General features: G+C 43.4%; 2 protein-coding genes and 1 long non-coding RNA gene across 3 annotated transcripts; 1 reads left to right on the top strand and 2 right to left on the bottom strand.

The window, feature by feature from the left end:
* Positions 1–2,785: 2,785 nt before the first annotated feature.
* LOC132832808 (zinc finger protein 271-like) lies at positions 2,786–8,618 on the bottom strand. Its single transcript, XM_060850959.1, has 2 exons — positions 8,592–8,618; positions 2,786–7,444 (listed from the first exon to the last, which is right to left on the bottom strand). Exon 2 carries the CDS (start codon positions 7,018–7,020, stop codon positions 6,142–6,144), a length of 879 nt encoding a protein of 292 aa, XP_060706942.1. The 5' UTR covers positions 7,021–7,444; positions 8,592–8,618; the 3' UTR covers positions 2,786–6,141.
* Positions 8,619–9,488: 870 nt separating this feature from the next.
* LOC132832752 (uncharacterized) lies at positions 9,489–16,612 on the top strand. Its single transcript, XR_009646979.1, has 3 exons — positions 9,489–9,738; positions 10,558–10,736; positions 15,686–16,612. It is a non-coding gene; the product is annotated as an uncharacterized LOC132832752 (long non-coding RNA).
* Positions 16,613–18,997: 2,385 nt separating this feature from the next.
* LOC132832751 (zinc finger protein 271-like) lies at positions 18,998–24,675 on the bottom strand. Its single transcript, XM_060850878.1, has 2 exons — positions 24,634–24,675; positions 18,998–23,988 (listed from the first exon to the last, which is right to left on the bottom strand). The coding sequence occupies exon 2, from the start codon at positions 23,360–23,362 to the stop codon at positions 21,515–21,517; it is 1,848 nt and encodes a 615-aa protein (XP_060706861.1). The 5' UTR covers positions 23,363–23,988; positions 24,634–24,675; the 3' UTR covers positions 18,998–21,514.
* Between the last annotated feature and the right edge of the window lie 483 nt (positions 24,676–25,158).

Genomic DNA, 25,158 nt, shown 5'->3' on the forward strand with positions numbered 1-25,158 from the left:
ACTAGGACAAGGCCACATCACCAACAGAAAGTTCCCCTCCAACCATTCAACATCATAACTTGGAAATACATTGCCATTCTTTCAGTGTCGTTGGGTCAAAATACTGGAACTCTCAGCCCAATGGAAATATCACTGTTCCAAAGCAAAATGGGTTGTACCAGTTCATGAACGAAACTCACCTTCACCTTCTGAAGGGCACAGAGGGAGGGGCAATAAATTCTGGCTCAGGCAATAACACCCACAATTCCTGAATTCATAAAAAAAACTTCCAGTGACCTGAGGACTGAGGCTGGCACATGTTTGCAGCAATATCTGATTTATGAAATCAAACATTTGCATCACCTTTAATAATACAGTTGATTAACTATGGAAAGCTTTTCAATGTCCTGAGACTGTAAAGTTGACGTAAATTATTCTTTCTTTCTTGAAATTGATTCCTGTGAACTGGAAATTATAAGCCCCCTGTGGGGGAAATATCTCAGTCCACAGTGAACTGATGAATAGATCATGTCCAGATCTCTTTACTGTAGGATCCTGAATGTTTCAGTGAATAGGAACACACCGTGCTGACAAATCATCGAGTTTGGGTTTATGAAAGTGAGTTTATTCTATGTTAAAAATCTGTGCAGAATACTGATTGAACAGACAAACAATACCAAGTTACACCAAACTTTGAATAAACCAACATAATAACACATTTGAAAATGACTCAAGATCATTCCTGGAACACGAATGAATCTTGGAAGAGTCTAAGGTGAAGATATCACACCATTAATACATCAATGTTTGATGATCTAAGGGAACTTCAGGCTGTAGAGACTCACCACCCCCTCCTTCGCCATACTCAGGATAGTTTTCCTCCCAGACAGGACAGTACAAACATTAGTCACACACCCATTGGCTGGAGACGATCTGTCTCTAATTAACATTCGCAACTAAAGCGGGGTCTGAGTCTATCCCTTACTCACTCCTGAGAGCAGGACTCACTTTACAAGCTCAAGGGGCTCCAGCTTTAAAACTGGAGCTGGACTGTTCGGGAGTGGGTCGAAGTGTGACAGGAAGGCAGGTAGTGCAGGATCCCAGAATGCATCTCACTCTCTAAGTAGTATTGAGCCTGAGTCCTGGTTAAAGAGATGGGCGATCTGGGGAGTCCATGGCATCACAGTTAGCTCAGCAGTACAAGGAGGTGCACAGAAAATACAGCAATTGTGATAGAAAGCTTCTTCTCAAAGAACAGAACTGCCTGGTCAAACCCACAGTTTCTGCCCGTTCTTGACATTTTGGAACTCATCACTGACATGAGTCAAAAAGTGTGGTGTTGGAAAAACTGCTCGGATGCTGGCTGATCTGCTGTGCTTTTCCAGCACCACAGATTTTGACTTTGATCTCCAGCATCTGCAGACCTCACTTTGCCCTTGTCTCTGACATGGTCTATGTTTAGCACAGCCAACCCATCTTAACCTCCTAATGGTCCCTCCTGTCAGCTTTCCTTCCTTTCATGCCTTATGTTTATCCATCTGTTTGTTTGCCTATTTCTCTCTCTCGCTGTGGGGTCTGTCTGCATCTACTTCATATGCCTGCATCACCATCACCATCACACCGCCCCACCTATCCCTGACTCTGCCTTCAGTGTACACACCTGCCATTTCTTTGCTGCCATCAGTTCTGAAGAAGAGTCACTGGACCTGAAATGCTAACCCGCTGCTGCCAGACCTGCTGAGATTCACTAGCAATTTCCATTTTTGTTTGTGATAAGTAGCTTGTTAATTCTGGGATTAGATAGATGTTTTAGCAGCTGGTGATGTGAATCCAGAGTGATACCAGGGTCAAGGATGTCACTCAACAGCTGAAACTGTCAGTGGTGGAACCATTAGGAGACGGTGACCATTGTATAATGAGGGTTAGGCTGGAAAAGGACAATGAGCAATTGAGAGTAAGAATTATGAAATGCAGCAATTTAGTGCACAGAAGTATGAAATGAATTATTTGGTTGGATGATCTCAGACACTCAATTAAAAATAAAGGTACAATTTTAAAGGAGGAGTAGAAGCAGAAGGACCTGGGTTTATATGAGCGTAGTCATTAAGTTGCAAAGACAAGTTGAGAAAGTGGCAAATAAAGCATAGGATATTCTGGGCTTTACCACCATGGACATTGAACACAAAAACAAGAAATTATATGGTCAAGCTCCATAAAACACTGGTTCAGCCTCTACTGGATGACTGCACCTAGTTCTGGACATTACACTTTAAGAAAAATGTGAAGGCATTAGGGATGGTGCAGAAAAGATTGGAAAAAATTGGTAATGATTTCCTTGAGGAAGAGAGGTTGTTTAGGGATTTGATAAAGATTTCAAAATCACAAGGGGGTTGGACAAAGAAAATGGGTAGAAACTGTTCCTATTCATTAAAGGATTGGGAGTGAGAGGGCATGGATTTAGAGGAATTGGAGAAAGAGCACGAGAGAGGTGAAGAAAGGTAATTTTCATGCAGGGACTAATTCAGGTGTGGAACCTATTGACTAACAGTGAGATGGAAGCAGCTTCAATTGAAAGGAATTGGATTATCCAAAAACAACATTTGTGCTCTGGGAGAAGACTGGGATGTGGTACTGTATGAAATACAATGAGTCTGTCACACACAACACACTCGGAAATGGTCCTCTCCTGTACGATTATTCTAATATTTCAGGAGGCTTTAATGTGTATCGCAGAGTAAATCAGTTTCTTTATTATACTATCCGCATATCCTGTGTTAGCAGTCCTTGAAACAGACAAAACTTGAGTTTTAAGAAACATTTAGAATACCCTCTTTAAACCTCTCTGCATAAATTTATCTCTAGGTTAAAAACAAGGACTGCAGTTGCTGGAACCAGAGACTAGATTAGAGTGGTGCTGGAAAAGCACCGCAGGTCAGGCAGCATCCGAGGAGCAGGAAAATCGATGTTTCGGGCAAAAGCCCTTCATCAGAGTGGAGAGGTATATGAGAGGGGGGTGGGGTGGGAAGAAAGTAGCATAGTGTACAATAGGTGAATATGGGTGGGGTGAAGGTGATAGGTCAGAGAGGAAGGTGAAGTGGATAGGTGGAAAGGAAGATAGGCTGGTAGGACAGGCCATGAGGGCGGCGCTGAGCTGGAAGGTTGGAGCTGAGGTGATGTGGGGGAAGGGGAAATGAGGAAACTGGTGAAATCCACATTGATGCCATGGGGTTGAAGTTTTCCGAGGCGGAAGATGAGGCGTTCTTCTTCCAGGCATCAGGTGGTGAGGGAGCGGGGGTGGAGGAGGCCCAGGACCTGCATGTCCTTGGCAGGGTTGCGGGGGGGCGAGTTGAAACGTTGGGCCACGGGGTGGTGTGGTTGATTGGTACGGGTGTCCTGGAGATGTTCCCTAAAGTGCTCTGCTAGGAGGTGTCCAGTCTCCCCAATGTTAAGGAGACTGCACCGGGAGCAACAGATACAATAAATGATGTTGGTGGATGTGCAGGGAAAACTTTGATGGATGTGGAAGGCTCCTTTGGTGCTTTGGATGGAGAAGAGGGAGGACGTGAGGGCCCAGGTTTTGCAACTCCTGTGGTGGCAGGGGAGGGAGCCAGGAAGGGAAGGTGGGTTGTTGGGGGGGAGGCATGGACCTGACCAGTTCGTCATGGAGGGAATATTCTTTGCGAAAAGCCGAAATGAGTGGGGAGGGAAATATATCCCAAGTGGTGGGGTCCATTTGGAGGTGGCGGAAATGTCATTGGATGATATTGTTTATGCAAAGGTTGGTAGGGTGGAAGGTGAGCACCAGGGGGCATCTGTCCTTGTTACCGTTGGAGGGGTGGGGTTTGAGGACGGAGGGACTGGATGTAGATGAGATGCATTGGAGGGCATCTTTAACCATGTAGGAAGGGAAAGTGCGGTCTCTAAAGAAGGAGGCCAACTGGTGTGTTCTGTGGTGGAACTGGTCCTCCTTGGAGCAGATACGGGGGAGACGGAGGAATTGGAAATACAGGATGTCATTTTTGCAGGTGGTAGAGTGGGAAGAGGTGTAATCCAGGTAGCTGTGGGAGTCGATGGGTTTGTAAAAAATGTCAGTGTCAAGTTGGTCGTCATTAATGCAGATGGAGAGGTCCAGGAAGGGGAGGGAGGTGTCAGAGATGGTCCAGTTGAATTCAAGGTCGGGGTGGAATGTGTTGAGAAGTTGATGAATTGCTCAACCTCCTCACGGGAACACGAGGTGGCGCCGATGCAGTCATCAATGTTTGGGAGGAAGAGGTGGGGAGTGGTGCCAGTGTAACTACAGAAGATGGACTGTTCTACGTAGCCAACAAAGAGACAGGCATAGCTTGGGCTCATACGGGTGCTCATGGCTACCCCTTTGGTCTGGAGGAAGTGGGAGGATTGCTGTCTAAATTTAGGATTCTCTTTAAATTCAACCTTTTTGATTGTATTTGAAGGTCATCCCCCTTCTCTGTCTTGGTGTTAATTTTTGTGTGATTGCATCTCGATGAAACACTGTCAGATAATTAGGTATATTAAGATGCTATGTGAATGCTAACTGTTGTCACATCACATACCCTCCAATCCACAAGGTAAAAGGAAAAGGGTGGCTCTCATGAGAGTGAGAGAGAGAGAGAGAGGACTGGTGGTGGTTTAACCTGAGGGTCACCATACTTTGGGAGAGGGGAAGATGTTAAGAAGGATTATCCCTTAATGATAACCTCAGCCAGCGTTGGAATTGAATCCATGCTGTTGGCATCACTCTGCATTGCAAATTACCATCCAGCCAACTGTGCTAACTGATCCCCTCCTCCAGGTACTGGCCTGGAGAACAGACTGTGGACATTGATTGGTCTCTAGTGCTCTGGTCGAGTCACTATTCAGCTAGTGGAGAGGCAAACAGTGAACGCTGTGAAAAAATGGAGACTGTCACAGCCGAGATACATCCCGCTCCCCCCTGACTTCCCAGTTGGGCTCACTGATGAGGAATGGGATTCCTGTCTAATTCTCCTCCTCCATAGATCAGAGACACTGAGGCAAATTGAAGCACCTCCATTACTACCCCAGGAAATGGCTCCTCCCACGGGTGCTTGTGCTGATAGATCTGAGGCTGAAGCCTTTCTAACCACGGAGTATCTGATTGCCTTCTTGGTCAGAATGAGAATCAGTGAGTGACTTGTACCTAATGCTGCACTGAATGAATGCTGAGTTTATATTGAAGCTTCTATACACACTGATGTCTGCTTTCGATGATGTTTTGCCATTAGGTGAAAAGTAAAATTGGTCCTCTTGAAATAATTGGCCTGATGGTGGGAGAGGTAAGAGACAAAGAATGGGTGAAACAATACTGACACAGACACACTGGAAGGGGTTCTCTCCGGTCTCTACTCATTGATACTGCAGGAGGTCCAATAGTTGTGTAAAGTTTTGATTACAATACTGCACCAATCGTCTCCCAAATGGTTTCCCACCACTATGGTCCCATTGTCGCTTTAGGAAAGCAGAGATTTGGGTAAAATCTGGACTCAAAATTCATACTTGAAAAAACACTTGAGTTTGTGCAAGCGTTTCTATGCACACTGATGTCTTCTTCTGATAATGTTTGGAGACCTGGTCAAAAGTTAAATTAGTCCTGTTGAAATGATTGGTCTGATGGTGGGAGCAGTTTGAGACAGACCTGGCTGCAGGTCCAAGCAGAGACAACACTGTATGACAACACAGCAAGGTTTGATGAAACAATCCAAATACATATCATGCTGGAAGGGCTTGTCTCAGATCTATGTTTGCTGATGTTCCAGGAGGTTCAACAATACTAGGAAGGTTTTAATACAGAACACACACTGATAAGGTTTGTGCATAAGCCTAGAAACACAGCTGACGTGTGAATGGCTTTTCCTCTGCTTGAACTCACTGGTTGCAAGGAGGTTTTGAAGACTTTGGGAGGATTTTATTTTAAATCTCACACCTGTAGGGTTCTGCTTGTGAAGAACATTGGATAGACCATCAGCTTTGATGACTTAGTGAAGGCTTTGTCACACAGTTCACATGTGAATAGTTCCTTTGCAGAACTTTGGGAGATTCACCAGGCCTAATGTTTGACCAAAGCCGGCATTGCACACCTCAGATTTGGATGTGTGGATGTGTTAATGTTTCACGAGTAAAGGCTCAATCACATACTTTACGTTTGAAAGGTTTTTTCCCAGTGTGAATGCGCCGATGATTTAACAAGCCTGACTGCTGTGCAAAGTCCTTATTACACACCTCACACGTGAATGGTTTCTCCCCAGTGTGAAGGCGTTGGTGTTCACGAAGGGTTGATGACCGCAAGAATGACTTCTCACACACCGCACAGGTGAATAACTTCTCCCGGGTGTGAATTCGTTGGTGAACACGAAAGTCATATGAGCATGAGAATGATTTGTTGCACACCTCACACTTGAACGGTTTCTCCCCCGTGTGAATACGCTGATGTGTGCGGAGGTTTGATGACTGTGTGAAGGCTCGGTTGCACACCTCACATTTAAAGGGTTTCTCTCCTCTGTGAATCCTCTGATGTCTCAGGAGATCGGAGGATTGGGTGAATGACATTTGACAAACATCACACTTGAATGGTTTCTCCCCCGTGTGATTACTCTGATGTGACAGGAGCTTTGTAGACGTCGCAAAAGCTTTATCACACACCTCACACTTGAAGGGTTTATCCCCTGTGTGGATTGTCTGATGGACCAGGAGGTTCGATAACTGTTTGAAGGATCGATCACACACGTCACATGTGAATGGTTTCTCCTCTGTATGAATGCGTTGATGGTCACGGAGGTTTGAAAAATGTGAGAACGATTTGTCACACACCTTGCACGTGAATGGTTTCTCCCCTGTGTGGATGCGTTGGTGTGCACGGAGGTTCGATGACTGTGAGAATGATTTGTTGCACGTTTCACACGTGAATGGTTTCTCCCCTGTGTGACTGCGTTGGTGCAGGCAGAATTGGGATGAGCGTGAGAATGACTTGTTGCACATTTTACACTTGAAGGGTTTCTCCGCCATGAAGCTACCTTTCTGCTAATGGTTATATGACAAATGTACCTTGAGATCTGTGAGCCAATGAAGTCACACTTGAGCAGACATTTCCCTGGAGGAGTGAGTTAGTGGTTCATGAAGCTCGATGAATGATTGAAGCTCTCAACACATTTGGAGCCACTCACACTTCTTCCCAGCCTCACCCTGACTGATCACCCACAGCCAAATCTTCACCATTGACCAGTTTTGGATCTGATGAGATGTTAGAATTCCCCTGACTCAACTGATTTCCAGACGAAGGTTTAACTGCCCAACCTTCTCTGTGTTGAGCAATGATTGAAAGGACTGGATGTCTTCCCACAGTTGTGCAGTTGTTCCTTGGGTGATGATCAGGATCTATCTTCAGTGTCTATCCTCTCTGTATTCTCTGGTGCAGTACAGTGTAATGCTTCTGTAAAACAGGAAAAGGAAACATGATTTCCATGAACGCCCTCCCCTGAGAAGGGGAACAGAAGGGGGTTTGGTGGATGTGTGCCCGTCTCTGTGTCCAGGAACAGGCAGCATGACTCCTTTCTTTTCCCTCCCCACCCCTTCAACTTCCCAGGCGCTGTGAGGGCAATGGAAAAGACAGTTGACAGGTGGAGGATAAAATAAGTTAACAATCCACTATGAGGTTGTGTCATGCTGGTGAAGACCGCTTATACCCTTATGGTATCTGTTGAGTTTAAAAAAAAATTGAAGAAATCATCATTCAATGGAGATGCACCCTCGGGTTCCAAAATTACGTGATGAAACACACTGGGTACAAAGAGTTCGAAGTGAAGGAAAATGTTGCTTCAGTGGGCTGAATGAATAGTTCAGATTTATCTTGGGAAATTATATATATTGCATTTGCTCAGACTGCACATCCCAAATTCAGCCATCATCCACACACCATGCAAAATTATCAAATCAAAGCCCAGGCTTTTGGGAAAGCTCGCAGCCTTCATGTAAAGTTGCAAAATTAGGCAAAAACATTATAATCAATGGGTGTCCAGGTATGGCAGTTGAAATGAAAGAGTGTTAAGTGGATTAGTTTCAGAGTGCTTTAGGACATATATTGGTCATGAAAGGCTCTATATAAATGCACAACCTTGCATTTATATAGAATGAGATAGTGTGGTCAGTTGTTATGGAGAGATTTGAAAAGGCAAATACATTCAGATGACAACAGAGAACTGACTATTCACAGTCCACAGAAAAATAACCAGCTCCCAACACAACACAGAACTCAAAAAAAGAAAATCAGTAACAATCCTCACTCTGCACCTCCCAGGTTATGACACCTCACCCGCTTATATTCATGAATGGACCACCAACAAAACTCAGCCTGGAAATCAGAGAGAAATGCTTCCAATAAACACATTCAATATCCAATACACAGCTCCAGTCACACAGTTCAGCACAAAGCACCGAGTAAACAGCTCTCTCAGCTGGATCTTCTCACACAGCATAAGGGACATTTCCACCCCTGATTACCCACAGGATAGTCAGACTGCCTGAAGATTGGTGTGGATATTATGGGATACAATTTGTATAAAAGCTGCCCCTTCACTCACCATCTCCTCACTTGGGTTTCAGTCCCTATAGGAAGTGAACCAGCTCTGGAAGAGGAAGAGGAGACAATGAGCAGAGTGGGTGGGCTCTCTGATTGACGTCTCTCACAGTCAATCCAAATATTTCTGGAGAAACATGAGTTTCCTGAAACTTGGGAAACTGACCGGCGAAGTGTAGGTGACTTTGAGCAGCAGATCAGGTGGGGATTTAAACTTGTCACAGTCCCATCTGAATAAAACCTCACTTATTGCAGCTGCTGTCTCAGTTCGTCTGGAAAATGTTTGACAGAGATTTCTAATGTGAGAATAGATTAAAAATCACACAATACCGGGTTATAGTACACAGATTTACTTGGAAACACTAGTTTACGGAACGCTGTTTCTTCATCAGGTCGTTGAAAAATAGCATTCTTCATCCTCTTAGGTTTTGAAACTGAACAGTGCGGGATGAGTATATTTGGATGTGTTTCACAGCAAATCAGAAGAGGAAATCCCACAGCATCCACGGCTGCATTGACGTGCAGTGGTGGGAATCAGCAAATACGCAGGAAGGATAGGCAGAGGTGGGAGGGACACTGGAGGGAGAGGGTCATAGGGAATAGGAGCAATTTAGACTCCTCTCTACCTCTCCTCCACCCTTTTATATCTTGCCTTCTTCTCTGACCTAACTTGGTTCCTTTCTTTCTCTGAGCTCATCCTGTTTCCGCCCTTTGACCTTCATCCTCTTCTTGTCCTGCATTTAACAGATGTGAGGGATAGAAAGTTTTAGGCTCTTATCATAAATTTTAAAAATCAAAGTAGAAATTCTATAAAACATTGTTGAAAATAATAATGTCTTTATGACTATGCTATCTTGTTTTATTCACTCATGGTACATGGGCACTGCTGGCTGGGTCAGCATTTACTGCCCATCTTAGTTGCCCTTCAGAAGCTGTCGGTAAGCTGCTGCATGAACTGCTGCAGTCCATGCGCTGTCGGTAGCTGCACAATGTTGTTCAGAAGGGAATTTTATGATTCTGACCCAGTGACAGTGAAAGGATATTTCCAAGTCTGGATGGGAAGTGGCTTGAAGGGGAACGTGCAAGTTGTGTTGTTCCCATGAATCTGCTACCCTCGTCCATCGAGATGGAAGTGGTTGTGGATTTATAAGGTACTGTCTCAGAATATTCAAATGGTTAATTATTTCTCCTGTTCATGTAGCATAACTGAAATATACTAATATCTGTCAGCCTGTAGTTTGCTGAAAAGTAAATGTTGGGCATGTATGTTGCAGTCATGAATATGACTGACTCTTAGTGCATGAATACCCAAAATACCCAACTGTAATATGAAGAGTCACCTCAAACAGGTACAATCAGCAGGAACTCACCACTTCCACTATTTCATCTGGGGCTGCGGTCACTTCTGACATTAGTACCAGCTTCCTGACTTATGTTTAATAAACCAGTATCAAAGATCACAAATGTTCAACTTACACTCGATGTAACTTACACTTAAAATGCCAATTTCAATTACAGTCAATTTTACACTTGATGTAACTGACAACTAAAATGCCAATTTCGATTCCAGTTAATTTTGCACAGATTAAAACAGACACAAGCTAATGCAAACTCTCAGCCAGAAGTTGTCTTCTTCCGGTTGTTATATATTTGACAAGGTTTTCTAAAGCAAATATTGAAAAAACTTATTTGTGACCAATGAAAGCAGCTTTATGAAAGAATGCTACGATTTCTTCTGATTGTAAACACTGACTGGATCATTTTGTCAAACTTAACAGATATTTTAAACACCTTTCCTTAGTTTTTATAGTTTTTGTCTTAATAAGGTTAATCACAATAATTTGTGATCATTTTTTATTTGTGTTTGTCGTGAATTTTGCACTGAGGTAAACACACACGCACACACACACACACACACACACACACACACAGAAAAATAACAGTCAGAAAGATGTGTTTTTTTAATGCAGACATCAAGAAGATCCTTATTTTCCAACTGGGCCTGACAAGAGAGGACTAAGATTATTTATCTTTAAGGCCTTGGATAAAGAGTGCTGAAATTGTTTTTCCGAATCAAAGCTTGAACTCTGTTGAACGTGAAAGATCTGGACTGAGGTAACAGAAATCCACAGGATTGGCAGAAGCACAGGTGAATGCAACTCCCAGGCAACAACACAGATGAGAGGGAATTGTATGTTATTGAATATATGTGTCACTATTGTCAGACATTCCAAAGGGGCTGGAGTGACATATACATCAGGAACTATAGAGGGTTAGAGTGATTGCCGGGGGATGTGGTCTGGTTAATCAATGAGATTATGAAAAGGTCTCGTTCAGCATTTTCTTCACCTGAGCACAGATCCTTCTCAGACGGGAGGGTGTGAGTTTATTTTTAGCAGCTCCACTGTATATAGTTGTAGAGTCATACAGCAGTGGAACAGGGTCCTTGGCCCACCATGTCTATTCCAATCAATAAACACAAAAGTACACTAATCCCATTTACCTGGAATTACTCTATAGCCTACTGTGCCCTAGCATTTTAAGTGCTCATCCAGATGATTCTTAAATTTGCAAGAGTACTTGCTTCCACTATCCCCTCCGGCAAGCATCCTGTGTGCCTTTTCCACCATTCTGTTGACCTGTGTTGACATCTTCAGGGACTTCTACACCAAGATTTCTTTATTCCTCAGTACTGCCAAAGGATGGGCCAATGGGCTGAGGAGTGGCAGATAGAGATTAATTTAGATAAATGTGAGGTGCTACATTTTGGAAAAGCAAATCAGATCAGGACTTACAAACTTAATGGTAAGGTCCTCGAGAGTGTTGCTGAACAAAGAGACCTTGGGGTGTAGGTTCATAGCTCCTTGAAAGTGGAGTTGCAGGGAGATAGGATAGTGAAGAAGGCATTTGGTATGCTTTCCTTTATTGGGCAGAGTGTTTTGAGAATGGAGTTGGGAAGTCATGCTGCGCCTCTACAGGACATTGGTTAGGCCATTTTTGGTCTCCCTCCTATCGGAAGGATGTTGTGAGATTTGAAAGCGTTCAGATAAGATTCACTGTACAAGGAATTTGCTACGGGTTGCAGGATTTTAGCTATTGTGAGAGGCTGAATAGGCTGGGGCTGTTTTCCCTAGAATGTTGGAGGCTGAGGGGCATGGATAGGGTAACTAGACAAAGTCTTTTCCTTGGGGTGGGGGAGTGCAGAATTAGCTGGCATAGGTTTAGGGTGAGAGGGAAAGATATAAAAGGGACCCAAGGGACAACCTTTTCATGCAGAAGGTGGTCCGTGTATGGAGTGAACTACCAGACGACGTAGTAGGGGCTGGTACAATAACAACATTTAAAAGGCATCTGGATGGGTATATGAATAGGAAGGGTTTAGATGGATATGGGCCAAGTGCTGGCAAATGGGACTAGATTAGGTTAGGATACCCGGTCGGCATGGACAAATTGGGCCGAAGGGTCTGTTTCCGTACTATGACTCTATGACCTACCTTATGTGATGTGTATCCTTCCCTTATTTGACCTTCCAAAATGTATCACCCCACACTTGCCGGGATGAAATTCTATCTGCCATAGTTCTGCTCAATTTACCAGCTCATCAGTATCAGCATGTAGCCTGAGACCATCCTCTTCACAGTCAACAACATCATCATGTCATCTGCAAACTCACTAATTATACCTTCTAATCACACATCAAAGGCATTGATGTACATAACAAACAGTAAGGGTCCATCACTGAATCCTGTGGTACACCACTAACAGATGGTAACAGGCTTCGAACTCCAAAAGCAACCCACCAGCATCACCCTTTGCCTCCAATTTGTAAGCCAATTTTGGATCCAGTTTTTCAACTTGTCTTGGTTCCCATGGGCTTTTACCTTTTGGGATGTGGGATGTCTTCTATGTGGGATTTTGTTAGAGACCTGACTGAAGTCCATGTAAACTACATTAACTACACCACCCTCATCAATATATTTAATCACCTTTTCAAAAGACTCAATTAACTGAGTCTGGCAGGATCTCCCTTGAACAAATCCCTGCTGGCTATCGCTGATCACTCTCTGCCTTTCCAAGCATTGGTTAATGTTGTCCTTTAGAATTTTTTCCGATAATTTCCCTTCCACTGGTCTGTAGTTACCTGGCATTTCCCTGCTGCCCTTCTTGAACAAAATTGCCACGTTAAATATCCTCCAGTCACCACCTCTGGCCAACAAAGTATTAAATATCTCCACTAAAGAACCAGGTTCTCCTCCCTTGACTTCCATTGCAGCCGAGGAGATATCTCATCAGCCCCTGGGGATTTATGCTCACTAAAATATCCCAATCCTCTTCCTTATTAATCTTAACATGTTCCAGAACGACCTCACTATCTCAATTGAAATCTCAGCTACAATCTACAGAGGAGAAGAATTAATTTAAACATCACCCAAATCCCCTGGCTCCACGTGATCTCCAATAGTTTCCACTCTTTCACTGGTCATCCTCTTACTCTTAATATACTTCCAAAGAGCCTTGGGGCAGTTCTTGATCTCATCTGCCAAAGGTATTTCGTGGCCCTTCTTTGCTTTCCTAATTTCTTTTCTCAGAAGCTCTTACATTCTCTGTACTTTTGAAGGGCCTCTCCTGTTTTTAATGTGCTGTACCTGATGTATGCTTCCTTCGTTTTCTTTATCAAACTCTTGAAATCCCTTGACATCCGGGGTTATTATTGCTCTTGCCCTCAAGAGAAACACACTGATTCTATTTTTCACAGGCTCCCACTTTCCAAATGTAGACTTACCTGCAAGTGGCTAGTGCCAGTCTATGTTTGCTAAATACCGTCTAAGGCGATTGAAATCAACCTATCCCCCAATTTAGACAGTTAACTTCTGCACTATCTTTATCCCTTTTCCTAACGGATGTGAAACTTACAGAAATGATTGCAAATTGAAACTTCAACTTGACTTCAATTAGGTTGAGCACCGTCTCATCTCTAGCAGGACTACTTGCACAAAAATATCTCCTGGATGCACTTCAAAAATTCCACCCACCTATTCATTTCACAATAAGGTGATCCCATTTAATGTTAGCAGAGTTTACGTCCCCTTCAACTGTAACCCTGTTCCTCTCACACCTTTCTGTTATTTGCCTAAGTTTCTGCTCCTCAATCCCCCCCGACTGTTATGATTCCTCTCGTATAATCACAATAAGGTAATCATAGTCTTTTATTTCAAAGCTCTATCCATATGACAACATTTGAAAACCCATCTGGGATGTCCTCCCTCATTACTGCGGTGATGGCTTCCTTTACCAATAATGCAATACCCCTATCTTTCTTACTTCCTACTGTTACATGGAAACATCTATACCTTGGAATGTTGAACTGCAAATCTTATCCTTCTTTCAACCACATCTCAATGATTGCAACAATGTCATATTCCCATTGCTGATCAATGCTCCAAGTTCATCTGCCTGACCAGTCAACTCGTTGCATTAAAATTGATACAATTTTGCTTTGTAGACTTCCCACTTGCCTTATCCAGCCCACGTCATGTCTGCCTACTGCACTGTCCTTGGTTCCTTGAACCTAACTTTACATCTATTCTATTCCCCCTCCCCCCGTCAGACCAGTTTAAAACCTCCCAAATAGCAAACCTCCCATCAAAGACATCGGATCCATTCTGCTTCAGGTGCGACTTGTCCAGCTTGTACAGGTACCACCTATCCTATAAGCTGCCTTAATAATCTAATAATCTAATGTCCTTCCTTCTACATCATCCATTTTAGTCACACGCTTGTTTGATCTAATTCTATACTCAGTGGAGCTTGGCAATAGAAGTAATCTGGAGACCCATCGTCTCAGCCTGCTCCTGCTCCACTGAATTCATCTCCGTCTACCTCGAAACTGTCCTATTCCCCCCTGGTCCAGGAACTCCCCACATATGCTCTGAAGCGCTTCAAAGAATATCTCCGGGACACCCACACCAATTAATCCCACGGCACCGCGGCCGAATACTTTAAGTCTCCTTCCCGCTCTGCTGAGGACATGCAGGTCCTGGGCCTCCTCCATTACCACTCCTTTACCACCTGACAGCTGGAGGAAGAACATCTCATCTTCCACCTCAGGACCCTCCAATCCCATGGCATCAACCTGGACTTCACCAGCTTCCTCATTTCCCCTTGCATCACCTAATCCCAGTTCCAACCTTCCAGCTCAGACCATCCTCATGACCCTTCCCATCTGTTCATCCTCCTTCCCACCTATCCCAGTTCCACCCTCCCCTCTTACCAATCACCTTTACCCCCACCTCCATCCACCTATTGCATTCTCAGCTACCTTACTCCCAACCCCACCCCCTCTCCCATTTATCTCTCCACGCTTGAGGCCCTCAGCCTCATTCCTGATGAAGGGCTTTTGCCTGAAACGTTGATTTTCCTGCTCCTCGGATGCTGCCTGACCTGCTATGCTTTTCCAGCACCACACTCTTGTTTCAAAACTTGCCACACCCCTAGCCAAGCTGTTCCACTACAGCTGCAACATTAACCTGCCAGTGTAAAAAATCGTTCAGGTATGACAGGAATTCAAAAGCAGGGTAAACCCAACCCAGTCAATACTGCAGTGTCAATCTACTCTTGATCATGAGTAAAGTGTTGGAAGGGATCATCAACATTGTGATCAAGCAGCACCTGTTGGGTTTTACCATGTCTACTGAGCTCTTGACCTAATTAGAGACTTGGTTCAAACATGGATTAAAGAGCTGAATTCCAGAAGTGAGGTGACAAAATACACAGATACCTTGATAGAGTGGAATTGGAGATGTTGCTGCAAGTAAGAGAGACTAGGATCAGATGACAAAGCCTCAGAGTGAAGGGACAACACTTTAGAACTGAGAAGGGGAGGAATTTCTTCAGCCACAGGGTGGCAAATCTGTGGGACTCATTGCCAAGTCATTTAGTGTCCTTAAGACAGAGTTAGCTAAGTTCTTGATTCGTAAGGGGATTAAGAATGATGAGGATAGGGAAGGAAAATGGGGCTGAGAAACAATTCAGTGATGGTCAGATGGTGGCGCAGACTCAATGGACCAAATGACTTAATTCTTCTTCTATATCTTATAGTCTAATGGAGAGTGATAGCGCTTGACATCAAGGCTGCATTTCGTTGAAAGTGACATCAAGGAATACTAGCAAAACTGAAATCAATGGGAATCGGGGAAAACGCTGCACTGGTTGGAGTTATACCAAGCACAAAGGAAGATGGTTGTGGTTGTTTGACATCAGTCATCTCAGCACCAGGTCATATCTGAAGGGGTTCCCTAGGGTGGTGTCCTCGACCCAACCATCTTCAGCTGCTTCATCAATGACATTCCCTCCATCATAAGGTCAGAAATCGTTCACCAATAATTGCATAACATTCAGCACCATTTGTGACTCCTCAGTTACTGAACCAGTGCAAATCCAAATGAAAGAACACCTTGACAGTATCCAGGTTTCAGCTGAAAAATGGCAAGTAATAGTCATGCCATGTAACTGCCAGGTAATGACAATTTCCAATAATATACAACCTACCCAAAAAGCTTTGACATTCAATGATGTTACCATCAGTGAATTCCTCCATTATCAACAAACTGGGATTATCCTTGATCAGAAATTCAACTTGACTTGCCATACAAACACAGTGCCTGCAAGAGCAGGTCAGAGGCAAGGAACACTTCCCCAAAGCCTATTCATCATCTACAGGGCTTAAGTCAGGAGTGAAATGCAATGTTCCCCATTTGCCTGGGTGTGTTCAGCTCCAACAACAATAAAAAAGCTTGATAGCATTCAGGACAAAGCAGCCAGCTTTACTGGCAACACATCCATAATTTAATGACTTTGTTGTTGGTGGGGTCCAGTGCCAGCATCAACACTGTCAGTAGCATAATGGCAACACGGCCACATCCACTTGTTGGGCCACAGCGAGAGTCGAGACTCCAATGTTAGAGCTGGCTCTGAACCCGAGTGTAGATAGACTTCTCTTTATGCTCGATCTTTTCATTTTTGTCTTAAACTACCAAAATGGTGTGATGAAAGCTTTTCACTGTATTCTGTTGTATTTCACACAGCATAAAATATGTGACAATAAATCATTCAAATCAAATTTTATATAATGGAATACAATTTGTATAAAACTGCTTGCCTATGGCCATACTCATCTGAAAATGTCCAATCTTGACTGAGCTTGGAAGCTCAGAAAACTCAAGACCTGGTTAGTACTTGGATGGCAGACTGCTGGGAATACCAAGTACAGAAGGCTTAAGGGCTCTTGGGTCATAGTTTCTGCCTCCGAGCCAGGAGATTCTGGTTCAAGTCCCACTCGCTCCAGAGGTGTCTAGTTATATCCCTGAACAAGTTGAATAGAAAAGTAGGTTTAAAAAACAGCTGCTGTTTCCTTGGCTTTTCAGTCCCTGTAGGAAATGAACTAGCTATGAGGAGGAGAGAATGTCTGATTGAGGTGTCTCACAGCCAATCCAAACATTTTTGGTGCAACATGAGTTTCCCGAAGCTTGGGAAACTGATTAGTGAAATTGAAATGACTTTGAGCGGCAGATCAGGTGGGGATTTAAACTTGTCATTGTCCTGTCTGTATATCTCACTTATTGCAGCTGCAGTTCCCCTAGTAAATGTTTGACAGAGATTTCTAGTGTGGGAATAGCATTATTCATGATCAGAGGCTTTCGAACTAACATCACTGTGAGATGTGTGTCCTTGGATGTGTTTGACAGCAGAAGAGGAAAACCCACAGCTTCTAAGGGAGCAATGACAATCAGGAGTGGGATCAACATATGCACAGGACAGCAGCACACAGGATTGAGGTTTACAGGAATTGGAGGCATATGAGAGATGAAATTGACATTTCATCACTGATGTGGGGAGTGAGAGGGTCTCATTGTGTAGGTTCGTGACTAATTAGCCAATATTTTACAGGTTTGCCCTGCCCCGGGAGCATTGCCTGTGGGGGTGCATGAAATGGTGACATCTGCAACAGAAGTCATGGGCAGAGCCTTTCTCCAATCGACTGAGCATCAGCTCCATCACCTTCCAGAATACGGGTGTGGTGTCTGAGTTCCTCACAATGAAAACATTGTGGGATGATCCACTGTGAGTGGGTTCACATGGAGTATTCTCAGATGGCCATTACACACGACTTGAATAAGGGGAATTGCTTTCTGTTCAGGGATATCTGTTGATCCCATTGGGTGACCTTCAAAATCATGAGTGTGAGTAGTCAACTCCAGCACTTGGCGAAGCAGCTATTCCATAAAACCCCACTGAGCGCTGCTAATGCTTAGTGTTGTATTCCATTTAACGAAGTCATTTGTGGTGAGAGTAATTTACTCTGCCCCCTCCTCCAGATTTATAAAGACAGAAAGAATATTAACCATTTTAAAATCAATCTTCAATGTAACAGCAAACCCAAAACTCATTGCAATATTGACATTATCATGTTCTTCTGACTATATACACAACTATTTTAACTGTTTCTCTTGTTGTTATGACAGAATTGAAATGCTGAACACTTGAACGGGTACAGACTATTCAGCTTTCTGCCTGATCTGTCATTCAATGAATAATGACTGATCTGTAGCTGAATTCTACATACCTTTGCCCATTTCCCTTCATATCTTTGTTTAACAAAACAACCAGGCTCAGATTTAAAATTAACAGCTCATTGATCATCTGCTGCTATTTATAGAAGGTAGCTCCCAACCCCTACTCCCCTTTTGTTGGAGAAGTGCTCGATGACATCTCTCCAACATTTAATCCAAATTCTCAGACTATGCCTCTCAGTTCTAGAATTTCTAATCAATGGAAATAATTTATCTTTGTCTACCCAGTATTTTGCTGTGAATGTCTTGAAGATTTCGATCAGACCATCCCTCAACCTTCTAAATTCTTCAGAAATGGGCCAAATTTGTATAATTTCTCTCCATGTCTAAATCCCTGGAGTCCAGGTATCATTCTTGTAAACCAATATCGTATTCCTTCCAAGGCCAATATACCCTTCCTAAAATATGATGCTGAGATCTACATACAATACTCCTCATGGTGTCTACCATAGTTTTGTATAGCTGTAGCATAACAACATGAATGAACTATAATGTGTTGGCCTATAATTTTCTGAGATAATTGGTTAGTCATCACAAAAGTTTAATCCGTTCTGAGGAATGGTCACTGGACCCAAAACACTAACTCTGATTTCATTCCACGGATGCTGCCAGACCTGGTGAACTTTTCCAGAAATTTCTATTTTCGTTTCTGATTTCCAGCATCCGCAGTTCAAAGCCCCAACTTTCCTGCCTGGTGATCCCATTAACAGAAAACACTAACTAGGTTTTGTATTTAATAAGAAATGACAATTTATTGCAAATAATTAGTTCAAACCTTAGACAAACAAAATATGATCTTATAATTTTCTAAATTAACGGTACCTCTTCTTAACTCCGACACACATATTGACAGACATAGTCAATCAAAATAACATTGATCTTATGTATGGAGAATTTTATTAGAATACAGTTCAGCTGAATACCAGTCCACTGTATTAACTGAGGTGTCCTTTCTTCTTCCAAATCCTTCTAATTGTCAAACCTTTTCTTTCCAAGATATTCATTGCAGACAGAGAGCAGTTGGCACACTAACTATTCACTGTCTCAGTCACTGGTTACAGGCAGAAACTGATAAACAAATGATAAGTGAGAATAGTTAGTACCTTTCAGTTCTTTGTAACCAGGTTGGTGGCACTACAACTGACTCTGGCGCAGAACAGAAAAGGATAAAGACAAACAGGATCTTAATGAGAGGAGACTCAATAGTTAGGGGAACAGATAAGAGATTCTGTGGCCGCTATTGGGAATCAAGGATGGTGTGTTGCCTCCTGGGTGCAGGATGTCTGAGAGCAGCTGCAGAACATTGTCAAGGGCAAGGAACGGTTTAAACTGGAATGGCAGGGGGATGGGGTGAGACCCTCAATAACAAGGAGGCAAGTGCGAAGCTGGAAGGAGATAGAGTAATCAGAAATAGGAAATTGAAGGGACAGGTCAAGCTGGAACGCAACAGGGAGCAAGCAATGCCTGTTGGATTAAGTTGCATCATCTATTTCAATGCAAGAGGGCTGACAGGTAAGGGAAATGAACTCAGGACATGGAAAGGTACGTGGGACTGGGATATTATACCCTTACAGAAACATAGCTAAGGAAGGGACAGGACTGACAACTTAATGTGCCAGGGTACAGGTGCTTTAGGTGGGACAGACATGGTGGAAAGAGGGGAGGAGGAGTTGCATTTTTGATTAAGGTGAGTATCACGATTAAATAACTGAAGAATCACCCAGTGATGCTCTTTGGGTGGAGCTAGGACAAAGCAAGGGGTTACAGGAATCAAACAAATTTGCAGGGATATTGGGGAGACTTGCAAGAGCAATAGGGTTGTCATTAGTAGGTGATTTTAATTTTCCTAATATAGACTAGGACTGCCAGCGTATTAAGGGCTCAGATGGTGTGGAATTTCTTAAATGCTTTCAGGAAAGTTTTGTCAAGCAGTATATAGAAGATCCAACTCAGGAAGGGGTAAAACTCTTGAGAAATAGGGCAGGATAAGCGATGGAGGTGACAGTGGTGCAGCACATTAGGACCAGTGTGCATAGTTCTATTAATTTGAAAATAGTATGAAGAGGGACACAACAGGTCCACAGGTTCAAGTTCTAAATTGGGCAAGCTGAATTTTGATGGAATTAGACAGCAGCTTTCAGGAGTTGATTGGAGTAGCTTGTTTGCAGGCAAAGGGACCTCCAACAATTAGGATGCCTTTAAAAGTGAGATAACTAGAGTTCAAGGTGAAAGATACTTCTTGTTCTGTACTGCAATATCACTGGACATCTTGTGCAGTGAGCGTACCCTTCAAGTATTCCTCTGCTTCTTTTGGTGAAATTTGGCGATCTGTTCAAAGGTTAAATTAACCTTCTCAAGAAGTTTGAACTGATGGTGTGAGAGGTTTGAGACAGACAGTGCTTTGGAACAACATCTCCCCTGTATGAGCACGAGAGAGGAAACAACACAGACAGCTCTGCAGGTGACTCGGCTCCAAGTCTGTGTGGAGACATCGGTGTCTGTGACAGAGGAGGAGATGAAACAATCCGGACACATATCACAGTGGAAGAGTTCATCTTCTGTGTGGGTTCACAGATATTTCAGGAGCTCCAATAACAGTGTGAATGCACTAGTACAGGAATCACACAGAAAGGATTTCTCCTGTGTGAGGGTGCTTATGGACCAGGAAATACACTGACAGAACAAAAACATTGCATCTGAAGAAATTGTCCTGATTCATAAATTGTTTAATACATCTTTGGAAGGTTGATCACAAATTAACTTTTGAAGGGTTAATCCCAAGTGTGGACACTTTGATGGAGCAGGACGTTCCAGGATCTTGACAATGATTACTTACACACTTCACACTTGAATGGTTTCTGCCTGCGTGAAAACGCCAGTGATTACAGCGAGTCGAACTTAACACTGATTTGATACGTGCATCACAACTAATTGGTTTCTTTCTTGTGAACACATTGAGGGTTGTAAAGACTCGACGATTTCAAGAATGATTTGTAAGACAACTTGCAAAAGACTCGTTTCTCTCAAGTGTGAATCTTGGATTGTCTCAATGCAGTGGGGAATGATATGTAACACACCTCACACTCGAACAATTTCTGTCATGTGTGAATGCGGTGGTGTATGTAGAGATGTCCTGACCACAAGACTGGTTTGTTACACACCTCAAACCTGAATGCATTCTCTTCTGTAAGGACCCTCTGATGCTGCAGCTGTCTTGCTAAGGTGGGGAATGATTTTTCACACTTGCTTTCTCCCATTTGTAAGACAGAAGAACTGGCATGAGCTGCAGAATGATATGTCACAAACCGTTCACTTTCTTTCCATTGTGGATACGTTGGTGTACACGGAGGCTCCCTAATTGTGAATATGATTTGTGACACATCTCACATTGGAATGGTTTCTCTCCTTTGTGGACACGTTGGTGTGTGTGGAGGGCTCGTGCCTCTGAGAACAAATTGTCACACATCAGGCACTTAAACAATTTCTCCTCTGTTTGAATATGTCTATGTAAGCAGAAGTTTCCTGACTGCGAAAATGATTTGTTACATACCTGACAGTGGAATGGTTTCTTTCGTGTGTGAATACGTTGGTGTGTGTGGAGGTTTGATAATGATGAGAATGATTTATTGCATTGCTCGCATGTGAATGGTTTCTCCCCTGTATGAATCCTCTGATGGAGCATGAGTTTCAGTGAAGTGGGGAATAATCTGTCACATACCTCACACTTAACCAATTTGTCTCCTGTGTGAATGCGATGATGTATGTGGAGTTCTCTTGACTGTGAGAATAATTCTGAGTTGTGTGATAAATCAAACAGTTTATCTCTTCTGTGGATGCGTTGGTGTGTGCGGAGGTCTCCTGCTTGTGAGAACAATTTGTCACATACCGTACACTTAAACAATTTATCTCCTGTGTGGATAAGTTGGTGTTTACGGAGGTATCCTGACTGCGTGAATGATTTGTCACACACCTGACAGTGGAAAGGTTTCTCCCCTGTGTGGACACGCTGGTGTGTGTGCAAGTTTGATGATGATGAGAACGATTTGTCACACACTTCACATCGGAATGGTTTTTCCCCTGTGTGAATCCTCTGATGGAGCAGGAGTCTTGATGAAGTGGGGAATGATTTATCACACACCTCACACTTAAATAAACCACCTCCCCTATGAAGACGTTGGTGCGTGTGGAGCTGGCCTGACTGTGAGAATGACTTGTCACAGATGTCGCACCTAAATATTTTCTCTGCTGTGTGGATGCGTTGGTGTGTACGGAGGGCTCCTGCTTGTGAGAATGATTGGTTGCACAGCCTACACTGAAACAATTTCTCCCCTGTGTGAATACGTTGGTGTATGCGGAGGTTTCCTGACTGTGTGAATGATTTGTCACACACCTCACACCGGAAAGGTTTCTCCCCTGTGTGAATCCTTTGATGAAGCAGGAGTCTTAGTGAAGTGAGGAATGATTTGTCACATACCTCACACTTGAACAATTTCTCTCCCGTGTGAATACGTTGATGTGTGCGGAGGTATCCTGCCTGAGAGAATGATTTGTTACACACCTCACAGTGGAAGGGTTTCTCTCCTGTGTGAACACGTTGGTGTGTGTGGAGGTTCGACGATGAGTAGAATGCTTTGTCACACAATTCACATCTGAATGGTTTCTCCCCAGTGTGAATCATCTGATGGAGCAGGAGTCTTGAAGAAGTTGGGAATGATTTGTCACACACCTCACACTTGAACAATTTCTCTCCTGTGTGAATACTTCTGTGTACATGGAGATGTTCTGACCGTAAGAATGATTTGTCACACACCTCACACCTGAATGGTTTCTCTCCAGTGTGAATCCTCTGATGGAGCAGGAGTCTTGATGAAATGGAGAATGATTTATCACACACCTCGCATTTGAACAATTTCTCTCCTGTGTGAATACGACGGTGTACGCGGAGCTGTCCTGACTGAGAGAATGATTTGTCACACACCTCACAACGGAATGGTTTCTCCCCTGTGTGAACACGTCGGTGTATGTGGAGTTTCGACGATAGCGCGAATGATTTATCACATTGCCTGCACATGAATGGCTTTTCCTCTGTGTGAATGTGGTGGGACATGAGGAGGGTTGATGATGATGAGAATGATTTATTGCACATTGCAAGTGGATGTTTTTATTCCCATCTGAATGCGTTGGTCATTCATCAGACCAGATGGTCATCTATATTCCTGGTTACACACCTCAGATTTGAACAATCTCTCCCTAGTATAACAGTGTCAGTGATACTGGAGCATAAGTGACTTCACTCACTGTTGAAAATTTCCTCTACTACTATAATTGCTATTATTTGAACAGACTTACACAGATGCACCTTGTGTATTAAGAAAGATTACCAACTTCAGACTTGAATAGCCTCCAACTTATGAGTCGGTGATTCATGAAACTTGATGAATGATTGAAGCTCTCATCATAACTTTGAATTGCTCACACTTCTTCCCAGCCTCAACTTGACTGATCACTCACAGCCGGATGTTCAGAAAGGTTGCTTCTGATGGAATAATCCACACCACTGACCAGTTTCAGATCTGATGATATGTCAAAGCCCCCCTCACCTGACTGATTTCCAGATGATGGTTCACTGTGCAAACTTCTTCAAGTCGAGCAATGATGTGATGGGACTAGATGTCTTCCAACAGATGTGCATTTGTCCCTTAAGTTATGGCCAAGATCTGTCTGCTGCATTTATGGTCTCTGAATTCTCTGGTGTAGGATGGTGCAATTCTCCTGTAAAACAAGAAAAGGCAGTACAATTTCATACACATCCTCTCCTCCTTTGTGAAAAGCCTGATTTCTCAGACTTGTTTATTCACACCTGTCCTGGATGTCACTGTTGCTGACCAGGTGAACATTTGTTGTCCTTTAGAATGGAGCTGTTTAACCATTACATTCTCCTGCGTGGTGTGGGGCTTTGAAGTTGTGGTGGGGCGCTATTATGTGAATGTTAAATCCAAAATGCTGCGAAGAAAGAACTTACAGCATTTGACCACAGCGATAATTCAGATAACACCACAATAACCAGCTCCCAACACACAGAAGACACAACAAAAGGAAATCACTCAGAATCCTCATACGATCTGCGCCTCCCCGATAATTTTACCTCGCCTTCTCATATTCAGGAATGTGGCATCAACAAAACTAGCCTGGAAATTAGACGGAAATGCTTCCAATAAACACACTCAATATCCAACGCACAGCTCCAGTCACACAGTTCAGCACAAAGCACCGAGTAAACTTGCTCAGTAGGATCGTCTCACACAGCATCAGGGACATTTCTACTCGATTGTCCATTGCACAGTCAGACTTCCTCAACATCGGCGCGGCTGTTATGGGATAAAATTTCGACAAAAAAAACATTCTTACTTTACTCACCATTTCCTCTCTTGGTTTCTCCGTTCTGAAAGGAAATGAAGCAGCTCTGGAAGCGGAAGAGGAGGGGATGGGCAGAGTGGATGGGCTCGGAGATTGACATTCTCACAGTCAACCCACATATTTAGAACTCGGAACATAGAACTGTGCAGCACAGGAATGAGCCTTTCGTGTGGTGAACATGACGCCAAATGAACCTAATCCCTTCAGCCTACTCTGGGTCTAATGCCTCTATTCCTTACACACTCATGGGCTTCTCTAAAAGTTCCTTAAATGTCCATAACTTATTTGCCTCCACCACGACCCCTGGCAGTGTGTGTCAGACTCCGACCAATCTTTGTGAAAAAAACCTGCCCCTCACATCTCTTTTGAACTTCCCCCTCTTGCCTTAAATGCATTCCCCCGAGTTTTAGACATTTCAACTTTGGAGAAAAGATTCTGACCATCAATCCTATCCATGTCTCACATAATTTTATAGGCTTCTATCAAGTCACCTATCAGCCTCTACCACTTGAGAGAAAACAAAAC

Source organism: Hemiscyllium ocellatum, chromosome 35 (assembly GCF_020745735.1).
Source record: "Hemiscyllium ocellatum isolate sHemOce1 chromosome 35, sHemOce1.pat.X.cur, whole genome shotgun sequence".
NCBI classification, from domain to species: domain Eukaryota; kingdom Metazoa; phylum Chordata; class Chondrichthyes; order Orectolobiformes; family Hemiscylliidae; genus Hemiscyllium; species Hemiscyllium ocellatum.